Genomic DNA, 17,077 nt, shown 5'->3' on the forward strand with positions numbered 1-17,077 from the left:
ATAATAAGTAATAATAATTTGGCTGACAGTCTTTTTATGAGGCAAAAAAAAAAGAAACCAAGTGGGGTTTAAATATCTTTGCTGAAGCGCACTTCAACATGATGGACACTTTGGCATTTTAGGGATCAAAGCAGTGACACTTTAGCTACAGGATAGGAGCATCTCTCTGCATTTTGCTGTCCACATCAACTTTTCACCTTTTCTAAAGCATCATCAGGCATTTATGAGGCTTATGGTGGTTGTTACCTGCAGTTGGGCTTATGGCAAAATGTTTATGATGCTCTAAAACCTGAGTTTAGTAATATTAAATGTTGTACGGACAGGATGAGTGTGTGTCTGGAATGCTGGGAGGTGTATAAAGCTATAGTACACACACACATAAACACATAGCGACATACACAGAGATATGGTTTTAATTTAAAATGGACTGCACCAAGATTGAAAGAAAAGAAAATGCAACATATTGCATCTACAGTAATGATATGGTATGTTTCATTTAGTTATTTTCTTGAACAAAAAAGAGACAGGAAATGAGGGGAGAGAGACAGGGCCAGATTAATCTACTGTGGGGACCCGGGGTAAAAATGAGCTGTGGGCCCCCGGAGACCCCCTTGTTTCTCCCACTCTCTCTCTCCATGCATTTTGTATGTATTATGTAGTAATTATTAATTAGTATTAGTTTATATCTTTGGTCACTTCATAAAGCACAAATTTGTTTAGGAATAGGCACAATTTAAACTAGAAAACTACCCCTCTGTGAAACGGGGGCCTCAAGATTAGGTATTAATGCAGGTGTCACTTTAGAGCCCTCAGCATTCAGTTCATATGTGCTTTAGTGGTGCCTACAGTACTATTAAAAAGATTTACAATTTACCAAATTAATCCAATTTAACTGCCACACAGTGAATCTGTGAAGAGTAGAACCAACAGCTAGCTGTGTTTCGGTTAGCTTAAATAAGAGCCACAATTCACAACAAGTGTCTCAGTTTCTTGCACGCTTTCGTCATTTAGATAAAAGTATTCCTAAAGGGGGTCGAGGTGAAGCTGATGTAGTGTAGTGAGTGTAGTGTAGTATAATTCTAAAATGGATTATATGTTTGTTTTAATATAAATATAATATATTAATTATAGTATAATTCATATTTGTTTATGACATAGTTACACTTTATTTATGACAAAATATTAAATATTTTTACAGATCGGAACCCATCACATTGTTTCATAACAATTTACCCCACAATTGCAAAACCACTAACATAATATTTCAAATTTAGTGAGAATGTGTGATGAATCACACAATTAAGCAACAGTGTAGATAATGACACACTTTTTATTTAATTTCATTTTACAAATACAGCCACATGTCTTTGAAAGAAATAAAGCCACAGAAGCACAACACTCATTTAAGTGTAGCTGATGCTTACCCATTTTAAAACACCTTGTAAGTTGAGAGAAAAAGGTGCACAGATGTACAGATGCACAATGTTTTGGCATCCAATCAATCCAGTATTACTTTTGAACATACACCTCATATCTTTAGTCCCAGATAAATTAGAGAGCCTACACTTCAGTTTATGTTGTTGCACCCATTTGGTTTGGCACAGTCCTGATGACCTTTGTGAGCAATAACAGCTGTAAGAACTATGAACATCAAAATTAGGTTTTTCTTCCAAAGAAATAAAGCCGCAGGAATGTGCACTCCCCTCCTATTTGCCTATGATGTAAGTATGAATCCTCGCTCGTGTTTCCGAAAGACAGAAGTGAGAGGGGCTTGATCTTGTTTTTCTGTAGGAGACAGAAGTGAAAATTCACTGATACACACCAGATTTACACCATGACGCATTTCTCGAGTAGCATTCCCCTTTAGGTGTACCACATTTTCACACGGTTTGAGTTTACAGGATTATGCTGCGCTCCACATTGAGGATTAGGATCAAACAGGCTTCTGTCACACTGAAGTTCCATCTAACCACCATTAACTTCATCCTCTGGCTCAGACTTAGTGAGGGTCAGTCATGAGAAGAAGCTTTGTCTGATAGGAGAGGAACATCAGAGGGTGCTGCCATTGGAGAGTCTCACCACATTTGACAGCTTATTGCGTCAACCAGCCCACAGTGCACATGACTGTCTGTTCATATGGTTTCATGAATGTACGGAAGTTTTTTTCTTTCTGCCTGATGAGTTTCACAGTTTAGGGATTTTGCTGACACTCTTTTTATGAGGCAAAAAAAGAAACCAAGTGGGGTTTAAATATCTTTGCTGAAGCACACTTCAACATGATGGACACTTTGGCATTTTAGGAATCAAAGCAGTGACACTTTAGCTACAGGATAGGAGCATCTCTCTGCATTTTGCTGTCCACATCAACTTTTCACATTTGAATTTTCTAAAGCATCATCAGGCATTTATGAGGCTTATGGTGGTTGCTACCTGCTGTTCGACTAATGGAAAAATGTTTGGTGATATTAAATGTCGTAGGGACAGGAAGAGTGTCTGTCTAGGATTCAGGGAGGTGTATAAAGATACACTACACACATAGCGACATACACAGAGATATGGTTGTAATTTAAAATGGACTGCACAAAGATTAAAGGAAAAGCTGCATATTGCATCTACAGTAATGATATGGTATGTTTCGTTTAGTTGTTTTCTTTAATAAAAAAGAGACATGACAGGAAATGAGGGGAAATGCCTGCTTTGCCTTGATGCCAGCTTTAGAGAGGGAGATGGGGAACAACATCCAACAAAGGTCCCCAGCTGGATTTGAACTGGGGATGTTGTAGTTCATGGTCAGCACCTTAAACCCGTAGGACACCAGGTCACCCCTGTTTTATTTGTTTCTGATTTTCTGAATGAGAAAACTGTTTGTGATGCTTTGCAATGTATATTATTTAGTTACAGCATACAGAGAATGGATTATACAACAAATTCCTCACTGCAGAACAGCCAAAATAGTGCAAGTTGATTTGCTGAAAACAGCACCTCTGATTCAGTATAAACCTGCTAAAAGGAGACCTTCCAGTTCATATCTTAAGAATTTTAGTAATAGTTCAATAAGGGGAAGCAATTCGTTAAAAAGTCTAACCACCTCTTAATTACTCATTTTCCATAACGTATGAACAACAGAAGAAGCTTGCACTTGTAATGATACTGCCTCTTTAAGTTTTCCAGCATATCCTTGGTTTGATAAAAAATACCTCAAATAACCTTCTCCATTTACATTTGCATGTAATTTAAAGGATCCCAGATATATTTTACCTTATGAAGAGAAATATGACTTTAATTTCTTTTTCATTTCTATGTTCCTTATCTAGTCAAGTAGGAGTTGAGGTCACAGAGTTCTTCCCTTCACAAGTTACAGTATATTCACCCTCATCAAACTAATGAGTGGGACTATAAGAGGAGCTAGGTATCGCTCCAAATAGCTTGAGATTTAGCTTTGATGTGAAAAGGTCATCTGGGGGGGAAGGATTTATCTTTTCTTTTTTTGTTTTTTGGTCCAGCATGTGAGAAGAAGGGCTACAGGTTTCACACAGCATTGTTTCAAGACTGAACCACCATTTTCAACTGCATTTGATATAAACATGCATGAGAACAGCGAGATGAACCAAGCATAAAGATGTGATGAGAACAGACCATCATAGCGCAGCAGCCTTTCTCTTCTGTATTTTAGCTTGTCGCCATGCATGAGAGCTGCTTTTAAATCACTTTGGCTTGTTACTAGGCTACAGAAGGGTAAATTTTACCCTGCCAATCAACGTGTGTAGAGTTCATTTGAAAATATTATTGCTGCTATTGTAGAATTTGCCACATTTTAAACCACAGGGAAGGAAATGTAAAGATAAGAGCCAGAAAGATGCTTCCAAGGCCATTAAGCAGGTATCACATCCTCTAAAGTTGACATGTGACTGTTATATTTTGTCTGCTTTTGTCTCCTATATTTGGAGCAGGATACAAAATTACAGCTAAACCATTTTCATCTATGCAAGAGAAATGAGGTGAAAGATTGGAAGATTGAATGGGTCTGACACTCTTGGACATCGCTCTCAAACTCACACCCATTAAAAACATTTCTTTGCCTCACACCCACTCCCTCTGAAAGCACAAAAATCAGCACTGACCCACTGCTGGATCTCGCCTCAATAAATGCCCACAGATGAACCTTTCAGCTTTCCACAATAAAACTTTAGCCTTTATCTGCATTTCAGAGGAGGAATTTATGCATGGCGACATCATGGGAATTTCCCCAGAACTATTTAAGAATAGGGAAACAACACAAGAAGACATTATGGATTTAGGATGCATTGATGTAATCAGTTACTGGCCTGTTTGGTTAAATTAAGCTGAGTAAACACATGCAAAGTCAGTTTTAATCAGCTGCTGAACAGCAGAAAGTGTAAAAGGAAAAAAACACACCTTGAGGACATATTTCAGTGTGAACCTTTTCATTTGATAGTAACAAACTTAATTTGTGCTACCTGTGGTACCATGTTTTGTCAGTCCCTTATTGATCCCCCCGCCAACTGTCCCTCATTAACAGTGCACACAGAGACCAAGAAACCATGGCCTTAGGTTTTCTGTGTGTTGAGTTTTAGTTAGTTTCAGTTCAGTTAGTTTGAGGCAATTTGATTTAACATAACTTAATTTAGGAATACGCTCCATATGAGCACAATATAAACTAAAACAACGTCTTAAAACTAGCAGCCCCAGGATAGTGATCTTTACTCGCTTTTCCCAGGTGTTAATCCAGCCTTGTTTATCACATGTGAAATGGTTCACGAGTGATAAATTCACCTATCACTGTTAGTTTTCAGATATTTCACATTTCAGACACTTCATGTAAAGTGTAAGACATCACATGTGCCCTTTGTAAAGGAACATACATTTCCTATAAAGTCATCACATGTGAAATGTGTCTTTCTTTGAGTGGTAGAGGATGTATTCATATCCTTACTACAATACCACGCTGTAAAAATACTCCACTACAAGTAAAAGTAAAATTGTTAATATTTTATGTGTGCATTGTGTGTTTTGTATGTAAAATCTTAATTTGTAAAGTAAGTAACTATAAATGTAGCAGAGTAAAAAGTACAATATTTCCCTCTACATTTCAGTGAGTATAAAGTGGCACAAAATTTAAATACTGAAGACAGTACAAGTAGCCTACCTCAGATGTGTACAGTACAATATTTGAGTAAGTGTACTTAGCTAAGTACACTGAGTGTTAAATTGCACCACTGGTTTCTTCTAGACCTTATTAAGTATGCCTTAAGTAACCCCATGGAAACCAGTGGTGGGAGAAGTACTCATATCTTTTACTTAGTAAAAAAAAAAGTAACAATATCACTAATATGTAATAAAGTCCTATATTCAAGATTTCACTGAAAAAAAGTATTAACAACAAAATATACTTTTACATTACATTTATTTAGCTGATGCTTTTATCCAAAGTGACTTACAATAAGTGCAATAACCATGTGGATACAACCCAAAAATTGCAAGAATCATGCAAGTCAAATTCATCAAATATGCTGAGCTGCTACTTGAAGTATTAAAGTAAAAGTAGGCTATTTGTTGGGCAGAACAGTCCTTTTCAGAGAGTAATATCGTTATATATATCATACTGTTACCGATGCTTACCTAAGCAGCATTTTAATGTTACAGCTGATGGAGGTGGTGCACATTTTAACTACTTTATATACTGTTGGATAGTTTAACATATAGCATAGTATCATATTTTATAAATTGATCTTATGTTTTGTTTGTTAAAAGTACAATATTTCCCTCTGAAATTTAGTGGGGTAGAAGTATAAAGTAGCATACAACTTTAATAGCATACTCAAGTAGGCCTAAGTAAAAGTACCTAAAAATTGTACTTGAGTAAATGTAGGCTATTTTACACCACTGATGGAAACACTAAATTAGGTCACAAAATTGGGGGGCGAGTATTTTCCTCTCAGGGGTTTTACATTAAAGATTTTAATAAAGACATTTAATGTAAAGCAGCACATTAGCCATAAACGTTTCTTTTGTTTTCAGGGTAATTAGCAGGAAGAAGGGGGCGGGGTTTCAATTACAAGACAGGCTGCGATTGGCTGAGAGCATAGGCGCACGTGCTCCTGCGCTACGCCTTGTGCCTGGGAGTTCAGAGCCGGCGCAGCACAACAAGCTCGAGCCACAGTCTCAACAACGTCCAAACCGCCGCTGTCCTCCAACGGTTCTGTCGTCTCTTTAACTAACGAACTACAACCAACCAACGACTGACAAAAACAGCAGCTATGAAGGAGCAGACACGTTTTTTCCTTTGGCTGCAACTTTTCACAGCTTGTCTGGTGTTTGCGGTGAAGGGTAAGTTGCCTCTTTGTTTTTGTTTACAGTTCAAACCGCCGCCGTTAACGTCCTCGGACCGTTGCTGTTTCAGTTGAGTTAGTAGTAACTAACTGTAAGTTAAAGTTGCTCTCTCTCCGCGTCTTTCTCTCTCTCTTTTTAAATTTACTTAATGGAAATGTAGTTGTTCACCTCGGTGTTTAAAAAAAATGTATTCGTTAAGTGTGTTTGGTATGTGATGATTTAATCTGAACCTGGCACAAGTGGCACCGTCAATTCGTCACCAAAGCAACGGAGCACTGGGCATTTGTAGGTGCACAAGTTCAAGCGATCCTCGAATAAGTGGACAGGACGTGTGGGAATGTGAGAAGTGAGACATTGTTTGGCTCTGAAACTGCAAGATTAGAACTAGTTGTATGTTAAGATACATTTCATAATTATAAGAAATCAAAAGATAATAATTCAGAATCGATGGTATCTGCATGTTTTTCAGGTTTTGTAAGCCAGGCACTCATGTCAGAATTTATGGTTACAGAAATAACACCTCAGGGCAATTTTTCTGCAGAGTGCCCCTTTTAAGGAGCATGACACATACAGGCTGGCTATTATACTTGTCCATCGTTAACCTCATGCCATTGGCGTTTCCCTTTGTTTGCATTTCCATGCATCAAACACATTTAGGCCGATGGACAAAGGGTTAAATGGCCTGATTCTCTTGCCTTCATTTTCTGCTCACAGACCAGGGAGAAGGCATCACATGTCACCAAGTGTTTTCTTTGGTGTGCTGATGTATTTTCCAAATGTAAAAATGTTCCTGTTCCATTTAGGGGTTTTTGCACATGGACAAAGGGCAGAATTCATGACTTTGGTTGGTGCTGTGTGAAAGACAGATTGTGTAGGCTATTTCTTGGAATTTTGGACTTGAGTTGACAAGCAGTCCAACTATTGACCATTTCCTTCCTCAAGGATCAATGCTCACTATCAGAGGTCAGGTATATTTTCCTTCCTTAATAGATTTACTTGAAAATGTGCAGGGAAGCCTCATATGAAATAATTAACTAAAGCACATGGTAGATCATATTACATAAGATATGTCATTAAAGTAGTCCTGACATGGGCTCAAAATAAATGTATTGAACCTGAATACAGCATTGAACCTGCTTATGAAACATTTTTAGATGATTTATTTTTAGAAAGATAGCCCTTGTTAACCCACTATAGTTGACCATAAATCTTGCATTTGACTGCATCCTTATTGAATTTTGAGTCGCGTGCACTTGCTTTCCAATGCTTGTGTTAATCCACCATGTTGACAAACACACTCCAGGCTGCCAATGCAAGCATGTGACTTCATTAGAGGACAACAGGAGATTTGTTCTGTTTGGAGATTAACGCAGGTACTTAGCTTGGAACCAGGTAACAACCAAATGTTTTTGTACAGATACACAGGACAGCCAAAATTGATAACTAATCCCCAAAAACTATTCAGCTCAACTTAGATTTGCACTGTATTTCCATTCCTTGTACTATAATATCCTTATATACCCTTGCGTGACAGACAGGCTGCAAAATTTCCCCCCTGGTGCATCACTTACATAAATGTTTGATACAGTTTTTTAAAAAACTTTTTTGTTTGAATTGATGTTTAAAAAGTATGCAGCTTGAAGAGAAGCACACATCCCAGAATATTTGTTCCTCGATGCTCTGGGACAGGACAGCCGTGGAGAATAGGTGTGGTTGCACTGAACGTTGAGTCACTTTTCCGGATGCAGCCGCCAACACAGACATGCCAGGGAACTTCCACCCACAACAGCACTCACTAAGACCTGTTCACACTGTTAGAGAGTTGGGGGGGACTTGTTGCTGCTGTGTTATGCAAAATGTTTACAGGGCAGAATAAGAGCTGAGGGGAGAGGTCCCCCCCCCCCACACACACACACACCCCTGTGTTTTAGGCTCAATTCAGCAGGTTGTAGCTCACTTGTCTTATCTGTTTGCTGCCGAGGGAAAAGAAGTGGAAAATGGTGTTCTGTGTCAGGGCTGAGGCAGTCTTTTCTCACAACAAGACCACTTAGGGCAGCCGAGTGGACCAGGGCTAAATATAGCCAGAAGCTGGGCCAGTGGCATGGCATGGCATGGCAGAGTGTGTATAATTTGTGGCTGTAGGCAGGTGCATATGAATACTTTTCAGTTGAAATTGGTGCAAATGTACTTGTGGGTGTAAGATACGATTTAATTGTCCATATATCAGGCACTTATTGGACTTACTTAACCAGGATTTTAATTTCCTGTGATGTGTGATTGATGTTCCTGCTCTACATAAAGGCTACACTGCAATAGTCAAATCATACAGTGACTTTTAGTCAGATCCATTTGATGTATGAATTATGCTTCTTGTAAATTATTCTTGCCCCTTTCTTCTGCCTACAGTATTTCTTCTAACTAATAAGGTTTCAACAGGTGCTGTGGCTCAGTCTGCATTACAAAATGTATTATTCTGAGTTTCAATACAGAGTTTTAGAGGACTTCCTGCCATGAAAAGAGCAAGATTCTGGAAAACACTGAATACAGCAAATTTTATGGGATTGAGAAAGCTAGAATTGGGGATAAATTTAGATTAGATATTGAATATTAGTACAATATTATCTGGAATTGGACAACTGAAACGAAGAGTGGATTATAGCTGAAACAATTAGTAGATGAATCAATTGAGAAAACAAATTTTCAATGATTCTGATAATCAGTTTCAGTCATTTTTCAAGCAAAAAAGGTCAATCTTAATGAATCCAGGTTCTTACACGTGAGGATTTGTTGCTTTTCTTTGTCATGATGGTAAACTGAATATCTTTGAGTTTTGGACTGTTGGATGGACACACCAAGACGTTTGAATTATAATGTGTATTTTCACTATTTTCTGACATTTAATACACAAAACAATTAATCAGTTAATCATGAAAATAATCAGCAGATTAAATGATAATGAAAATAGTGGTTAGCTGCAGCCCTAGAGTGGATTTTTTCTTTTTTTGGGTTGAGTACTTATACCCGCGTGTGTGTGTGTGTGTGTGTGTGTTCCATTGTCAAATCTAGCTCTTACCATCTGCCTGTATTGGGTCTTCCCTTCAGGCTGCTGTCTTCTTCAGCACTGATGACTTTATTACTTTCCTCACCAAATCCCTCAGGACAGGATAGGCTCTTTTTCTTCCATTTGAATTTTGAATAGCTTCCTTAATCAATGTTTCATTGCAATATGGACTATCTTCTAATTTGGGCCACTTTATTAGTGTCTGTCGCCCCAGTTTCCAATCTGCCATGTTGAATATTTTACACGCTGTCATGTGAGCTTCAACAATGAGCCAAGGACCAAGTCAGCGGTACTTCAATCCAAGAACAAGAAATGTTTACACAAAGTCTTTGTGTTCTTAGTGACCATATTGAGATATAGGTACCACCACATTCAGTTTAGACTGCTGCTGTGTTGCTATTTCAGGCTCTATTTCAGTTACAGTACTTATGAGAAAAGCTTTTTGTTTTGTTGATGGTGCATGACGCGTATGTGTATTTTTAGTGGCCGGCCCTTGTTTTTTGGAGCAGCAGCAGATGGCTGTGTTGCACTGGAGTAGCACTTGCAGATTACAGAAAGCTCACCTGCAGCTGGAGTCCTGTTGATCTTAATATTTGAGAAGACTCAGGTTATTTAAGGACTCGGGTAGTCCTGGCCAGGATAAATCCACTTCCTGTTACACATGTCCAGGTTCCCTTCTCCTTAGTCTCTAGCACTCAGTAGTGCAGTTTGGCAGTGGCAGTTCATCAGACTAAATGGGCACTCTGCATTTCTCAAACCTTCTTATTATGCTTCAGCACATCCTTAACAGTTTTAACAAGGACTGGACGCGCGCGCGTGTGTGTGACGCAGGCAGGCAGGCAGGCAGGCAGGCCTCTCTCCTTTGCTTTCTGGAACACTGAGTTCCCACACTTGCCTGCCAGCCTATATGCCCCAGTGTGTGCGTGACAGAGCAGAGGGCAGAGCGTTTACTTTTTTCAGGCCTCAGGACACATCAGATATGAGCACTGATGTAATAAAACACACAAACACACACATATATATATATATATATATATATATATATATATATATATATATATATATATATATATATATATATATATATATATATATATATATATATATATATATATATATATATATTTCACATGTGCATTTATCAGCCCCTACACAACCAGCAGGTATGGAGGTTAAATTACAGACTTTGTAAGCTCATTTTAAACAAACAAGCCTCTATCTATAGTTTTTTTTTTTTAATTTTTTTTTTTTTATAGTTCCTTCAAATCCCTCTTAAAGTGTGCATTATTTTTGTGTAACACTGATTTTCTCTGAGTTATCTTTGATAATTCAAGAGTAATTCAGATGAAAGAGATTTTTTGCCTGTTGCTGCGCTCTGTGTGTATTTTCCAAATGCAGCAAATAGCACGCTTTGTCAGTGCAGCCCCCAGAAATTATTTTGTTTCGCATAAAACTGATTAAGGCTCGCCTGCTCTCTTATGTCAAGGCGATTTTTATCCAAAGTGCTATTTTTATCTCCATAACCAGTCGCTGTTTCTCTTATGGCCTGCAGTGAGTGTCCTCAAAGAGTCCACCCCCACCTTTTACTGTATGTCCTTTAAAGGCTCCCCAATCGTCATCCTCAGTCATGATGCAGAGCCCTTAAATTACTTTCTAGACCAGGTTTTACCACACAGTCCTCAGGTGTTTTACTCTCTGTTGTGACGTCTGCTTAGCCTTGTAAAGGGGTTATGGTTCCTTTTTTTTCCTATTCACCAGGGCTCTAATGTGGTCAGAGGGCAAGTGTGTTGACTCAGACCACTGGTTGATCCTCTCAGTAGCAGCCGATTAACTTGTAGTGACTCCTCCTTCTGTAAAGCTCCCACAGCAAACATGTGCGCCATGTGCTGTGCTGCCGCTCATTTGTTTCCATGAAGTAAACACAAGACTTGTCATGGTCACACATGCCAAACCCAGCCCCCTGCAGCAAAACGCCAGTCGCTGAAATCATTTAAGATATGAGGCTGGTTTTCTGAAAGCTTTTTTAGCCAAGTTGCAAATGGTAAAACCTATGAACATGACATGAAGCCCAACCCCAGCTGTGTCCTTATATCTGAGGCTCAAGCTTTTGCAGAATCACGTACATCTTCTTGTTGGTGGGTCTCATTGGGGATTGAATCATTATGTGATTCTGGCTCTAACTGCTCTGTGTTTATGGTCTGGTATTTGAACTTCATTCTTGGGCTGAGGCATCATGGGAAAGGCACAGACTATGACTCATAAGGAGTGAGAAAAGCACAATACCCTCTGAAAATGACTTGTCCTGCCAAACATAACTCCACATACCTTCCTAATCTGTCACTGTGGTTAGGACAAAGTGGGGCACCGCACCGTGTTGGGTACTTTCAGCGCTGGTGACAAATGTATTAAATGTGTTTTTTACTGGATTATTAAGGGAGTGTTTGTGGCTATATCCTCAGATGACTCATAACTGTTTATAGTACTTATATTAGAGAGAATATCGGTGTGTTTAGGCTACATAATGAAAACTACTGACATATTGTTTTGGGAATTCAATCCACTCCACACCCACATTTACTGAAATATCAAGACAACATTAACATGCTAAGGCTTGTTTTCATTGTGGTTCTTGTAATAAAGGTATTTAAGAGTTAGCTTACTACTACAGCAACAGCCTTCTTCAGGCACATGCAGCCTGAAAAGGGTTGCTATAGAGGTCAGCTAGACCTCTGGACAAAGAGTACTTTAAGTTTTGTGCCCATACTTTATCTTTTTGGATAACTGATTAGTTTGGGGAATCTTCCTTATGTAGGCAGCTGCCGCAGCTTAAAGGGCCAATTTACCCCCCAAAAAAGCATTTCTCCCTTACATCTAGCAGTATCAAGCCACGCAGATAGTTTGGGTTTTCTTTGTCCAGGTTATTAGATATACATACCTGAGATTTATTTTGCCTCTAAAACACAATGGAAGTGAATTGATTTTTGTTTTGTGGTGCTCAAATTTAAAAATGGCACTTGAAAAATTTAACTGCAACATTTCTGTTTCTGTCTGTAACAGTTTTCATGCGGACTATGTCTTGAGTAGAAAGTCGTTCAAATGAAAATTGAGTAACAGAGTCACTGATTATGGAAAGAGATGTCGCTGTTAGATTTTGAAAATGTGTTGTTTTTTATTTATTTTATTTTGTTTTTTGTTTTTTCAATACAATGAGCACCACAAACGAAATTTCATTCACCTGCACTGTATTGGTGTGGAGGCAGAAATCTCAGAGATGAACATTTCATAACTAAAGTACATAAAACCAAAATTCTCTGCCAGGCTAGATATCAGTAGAGGTTAGTGAGGAAATATGTCTTTTTTTAATGAGTGAAACAACCCTTTAAACTGTGGTGTGTCAGTTTGAATTGTTAAAGCCTATTTTTCTGCAGTGATTTCAGTTTAAGCTAAACTGATACTACAGCCACAGATTTCCTGTGTAATAAAAACTCATGCTTATCTGAAACTGCATTTGTCTGTCAGCTGTTAATGAAGATAATGGGGAAGAACAAGGTTTCCTCTGAAGCAGCAACAGAGCTCACAGTGGGGTGGAAACCACATAACACATAATTGCATACTTTATTTAATTGGTTAAATTCAAAGTCGTAGAGTGTGTCCCATGACCCTTGTGCAAAACAAAACCTTTTCAAATCCCATTGTATTTCAAATACTGTATACTGTGGTGGGGGAAAAAAACAACTTTTCTTCATTCCTGTGTAATTTTGTTTTCACAGACAGTGGCATCACTTCGGGGATTTTCAGGGAAGCTCTGGTGGTTTGACCACTGTCTCCTCGCTGACCACCTTGACTAATACATCACAAATGTCATTTCCTCAGTAAACCTAGGCAAGCTCCCGGCTAAATTACCCTTCAGTCAGGGCAGACCACAAGCAGCATTTACAGAGAAGGTTAAATGAAGTTGGTTATCTCTCTTATCTCTTTTTAGATGTATCTGAAAAGTTGTGATGTGATTTTATTTTATCAGTCAGATTGTTCCATTAAAATATTTAAAGGTCATTTATTCAACATTGTTATTTCTCAGCATTAAGAGGGTTTCCTGTAGGAAGCTGTCTGCCAGTGTAGGAGGGGAGGTTGTTTTCCTTCCCAGTGATAAACAGGCTGCAACTTTTGGGTAAGGATGTGTTGACGTGTTGTACCAGCCAAGCATGTTGCCTGCTGTAACCGTCCCATGAGATGTGAAAGCACTTGAAGGCCATGACACTGGATACAGCACTGATAAGACTGGACATCCATGGGAAGTGCAGTGCAGTGGATAAACAGCCAAACAGGATGTTGGCAAAGTGGATCTCTTTCTTTCTCATTCTCCCTTCTGTCTCTCAGTGAATATGACATAGATCTACCCTACATCTCTTTGATTGCTAATGGATATTTAAAAGTTCATCAGAGGTTAAAATAGAACTGCTAAGAGTATGTCACAAACTACAGTATGTTCATTTGAAATATAATTCATTTTAAAATCCTTTTTTCACTGAAGACCAGCTAGTTTTTCCACAATGCTGCACTGTTAGCCAGAGCTTGCACTGAATAAACTACTCAGTGCTCTTATCCTTGAGTGTTTTGAGAACAAGAAAAGATTTATGTGAAGTGTGAGGCTAAAAAGATGTACAGGACAGAGCGACACACAGGAAGGCTCTTCAAAATGCTACTTTTCAGCTGTGGCCTCTGAGAAGTATACCCTCAGCAGGACTAAAATGCCACTTTTCTTTACTGTAGAAGTCTAAAAAAAAATATTTATCTACTCCCTCGAGTCTGCTTTGTTTGAGGTGGGAAGAGGTACCCCGCTGACACACTGAAAAACAGGGTCAGAGGCTCCTTTTTAGCCTGTATGACAGACACTGTGGTACTTAAACCACCAATTTCACACTTGGGGTTCAACCTCAATTTCCTTAACAATTATCCAAATGATAAGTGTTAATTTGGAAAGCCTGCCCTGTCCTCGTGGGTGTTTTAAGGGCTCCCAATTCTTTACTTCCTCCATATTCTAAGTGTCATAACAGGGTATAATTGAAACGTTCGCTTCCAAAATGCTATGTACTGTATCTATATTGAGAAAAATGTAATTACTGGTTCATTGTTAAATATGTTGTAGATGCTAAAATTTTATCAGGAACTAGATTAGATTAGATTCAACTTTGTCATTACACATGTACAAGTACAAGGCAACGAAATGCAGTTTAGGTCTAACCAGAAGTGCAATAAGCAAGTGCAGGATATAAAGTATGTACAGGATAGAGCAGTATTATGAAAATATTTTACAAGTGGTAGTATGGACATTATATACAGATGGCATTACTAGGGCTGGAATCTGCTTTTGAAGTAAAACTCTCTCTGACTGTAAATCAAAGCTCATTCAGTCTTCATGCTTTTGAAAACCACTACACGCCTCTTGATTCCTTTTTTCCCCACCCACTGCAAGCTGACATGATTTCCCTCATGCCCAGAGAGCTGCCAGATTGTCAGGTTCAGGCCAGGCAGCAGGGATACTGGTGGAAGCATCCAGTGTTTGTGTTGTGTTTACACTGTAGTGATGGCTTACTCAGCTGTTCAGACCATCACATCCGACCTGCAGCAGGCTGTTTGCTCTTTATTCAGCAGCACAACAAGGGAATGGAGTGGAAAACATAATAATGGGAGAAAACGTGATTTTAGTTGATATTCAGTATATATTAACATGTTTTACTCTTTCTTATTGAAAACTTAAAATTTTTATATATATATACTTTTTAAAATATATATTAAAAAAAACTGGTTTTAATGCTAAAAACTGCTCAAGGAACAAAAATGGACTCAATACAATATAAACAAGCATAATGCCAAAACTGCTCACAAGTCACAGCTGCCGCAGTATCTGATTCTCCTCTTCCTGTCCTGAAATATGGGTCTGGAAATATCAACTGTTTGACAGGAAATGCTGAGCTGTCAGGTATTAATGAATGTGAAATTAAGAGTACAAACCAGAGCTGGATCACACAGGATTCACAACTTGACCACAACTAGTTTTTATAATATGCTCTTCTTTTACAGTATTTCTCATTTCTGCAATTTTGTTTGCCACACTTCACATTTGAATGAAAGCAGCAAATATGGCTGGGGGCACAGTAATTCACAATAATTCTACTGCATGTAAATTAGTTACTTTCTGTATTTGTGAGATTCATGAAAATGAGCATTGTTTTCACCAGATTAATTTCTTTTAACTTGACAAAATGTACGTTTGTATTCATTTGTTTTGTGTTGTATACTGTAGTATTCACCTTGTCACTCCCCCCTCCCTCTCTCTCCAGGTGATTACTGTAAAGTGAATGTGTGCAGTAATGGTGGAACATGTGTGACTGGGGCAGGAGCTCCGTTTATCTGTATCTGCCCTGATGGCTTCTCTGGAGATACCTGCAATGAGACTGAGACTGGTAAGCCATGTCTCTTAGGTCGAAATTTGTTTCCCCCCCATTTTGCTGGTTAGACAATGACAATATAGACAAATAAATCATTTATTGGTGCTTACTATACTCTGGTTAGAAAATGTGTGACTTGTTGCAGCTGTAAAGCTAAGTAGTCACTAATTTTAAATGAGAGCAGATTGATAAAACTTACACAAATGCTACACGTGTCAGCCTTATCCTTCACCCTAACCCAATCCCTGAATAAACAATTTATAAAAGGTTATATACACAGTACTGCTCAACCTCTGTTAAACTTGGCTCCCCTCTCCTTCCTCTTCTGTGCCTGTCTCCTCGTCCAAAAGGGCCCTGCAACCCCAATCCGTGCAAGAATGATGCCATCTGCGAGGTGACAGGCCACTCCCGCCGAGGTGACGTCTTCAGCGAGTATGTCTGTAAGTGCCAGCCAGGCTTCGAGGGAGTCCACTGCCAGAACAGTAAGTCTGATTTAAAGCTTTTCAGTGTTTTTACATTTTGGTAGGCCATTTTCCAGGTCATAAAGGCACTACTGTAGTGTAATAAATACATGAAAGAATCTCATAACAGCATTGCAAAATGTTAAGATCAGTGGGAATATCATAGATGCCATCTTATACCAACAAGACATTTCTCTGGGCTGTTTTATTTTTTACTAAAAGTGTAATTCAGATTATTTGTTTGTTTGTTGAGGTATTGAAAACACAATTATTAATCACAATCATTAGTCTTGATAATTTCAGGAAAACTTCACCATTTTTGTAACTAATCGCTACAGTACATCCTCACTATTTCCAGCTACAACAGCACACCTCTCAGTCTCAGTGAAGCTACTTACTGTAGATATGCATTCCTATACAGCTAATTGGCAAGTCTAACGAGGTCCCTGTTTATCTGTCAAACAAACATGGAGACAGCTGCTGTGAGTGCTTGCCACCAGACAGACAGCTGTCGTCCTTATGGGAGCTTCATTCACACGTCACTCAGACCAGGTTGCTTTAATCGGGGTCAGTCTCAGAGAGGGAAGCAACGGTGGGAACATGTGCTGCGCTCCTCCAACTGCCTCCAGCCCTGCACGCAGAGACAGATGGCTACTGTTTGCGTGAGAAGGCGGCAGAATAACAGTGGCCAAGTGTTCACAAAGAAGTAATTTAGCAGGAATCAAGTGGGACTTTTAAGAAAAGCCTATTTGTAT

General features: G+C 38.8%; 1 protein-coding gene across 4 annotated transcripts in view; it reads left to right on the top strand.

The window, feature by feature from the left end:
* Nucleotides 1-6,138: 6,138 nt before the first annotated feature.
* mfge8b (milk fat globule EGF and factor V/VIII domain containing b) overlaps nt 6,139-17,077 on the top strand; it is a 27,296-nt gene continuing 16,357 nt past the window's right edge. For 2 of the 4 annotated variants that reach the window (XM_044192699.1, XM_044192701.1), the window contains exons 1-3: nt 6,141-6,348; nt 15,754-15,876; nt 16,212-16,343. In XM_044192699.1, the coding sequence (XP_044048634.1) occupies nt 6,279-6,348; nt 15,754-15,876; nt 16,212-16,343 (325 nt within the window). In that variant the 5' untranslated portion in view covers nt 6,141-6,278. Of the gene's footprint in view, nt 6,349-15,753; nt 15,877-16,211; nt 16,344-17,077 lie in introns of all 4 variants that reach the window. The other 2 variants (XM_044192698.1, XM_044192700.1) reach the window with 2 other exon arrangements.

The sequence above is a fragment of the Siniperca chuatsi genome, linkage group LG4, assembly GCF_020085105.1.
Source record: "Siniperca chuatsi isolate FFG_IHB_CAS linkage group LG4, ASM2008510v1, whole genome shotgun sequence".
Taxonomy (NCBI): Eukaryota; Metazoa; Chordata; class Actinopteri; order Centrarchiformes; family Sinipercidae; genus Siniperca; species Siniperca chuatsi.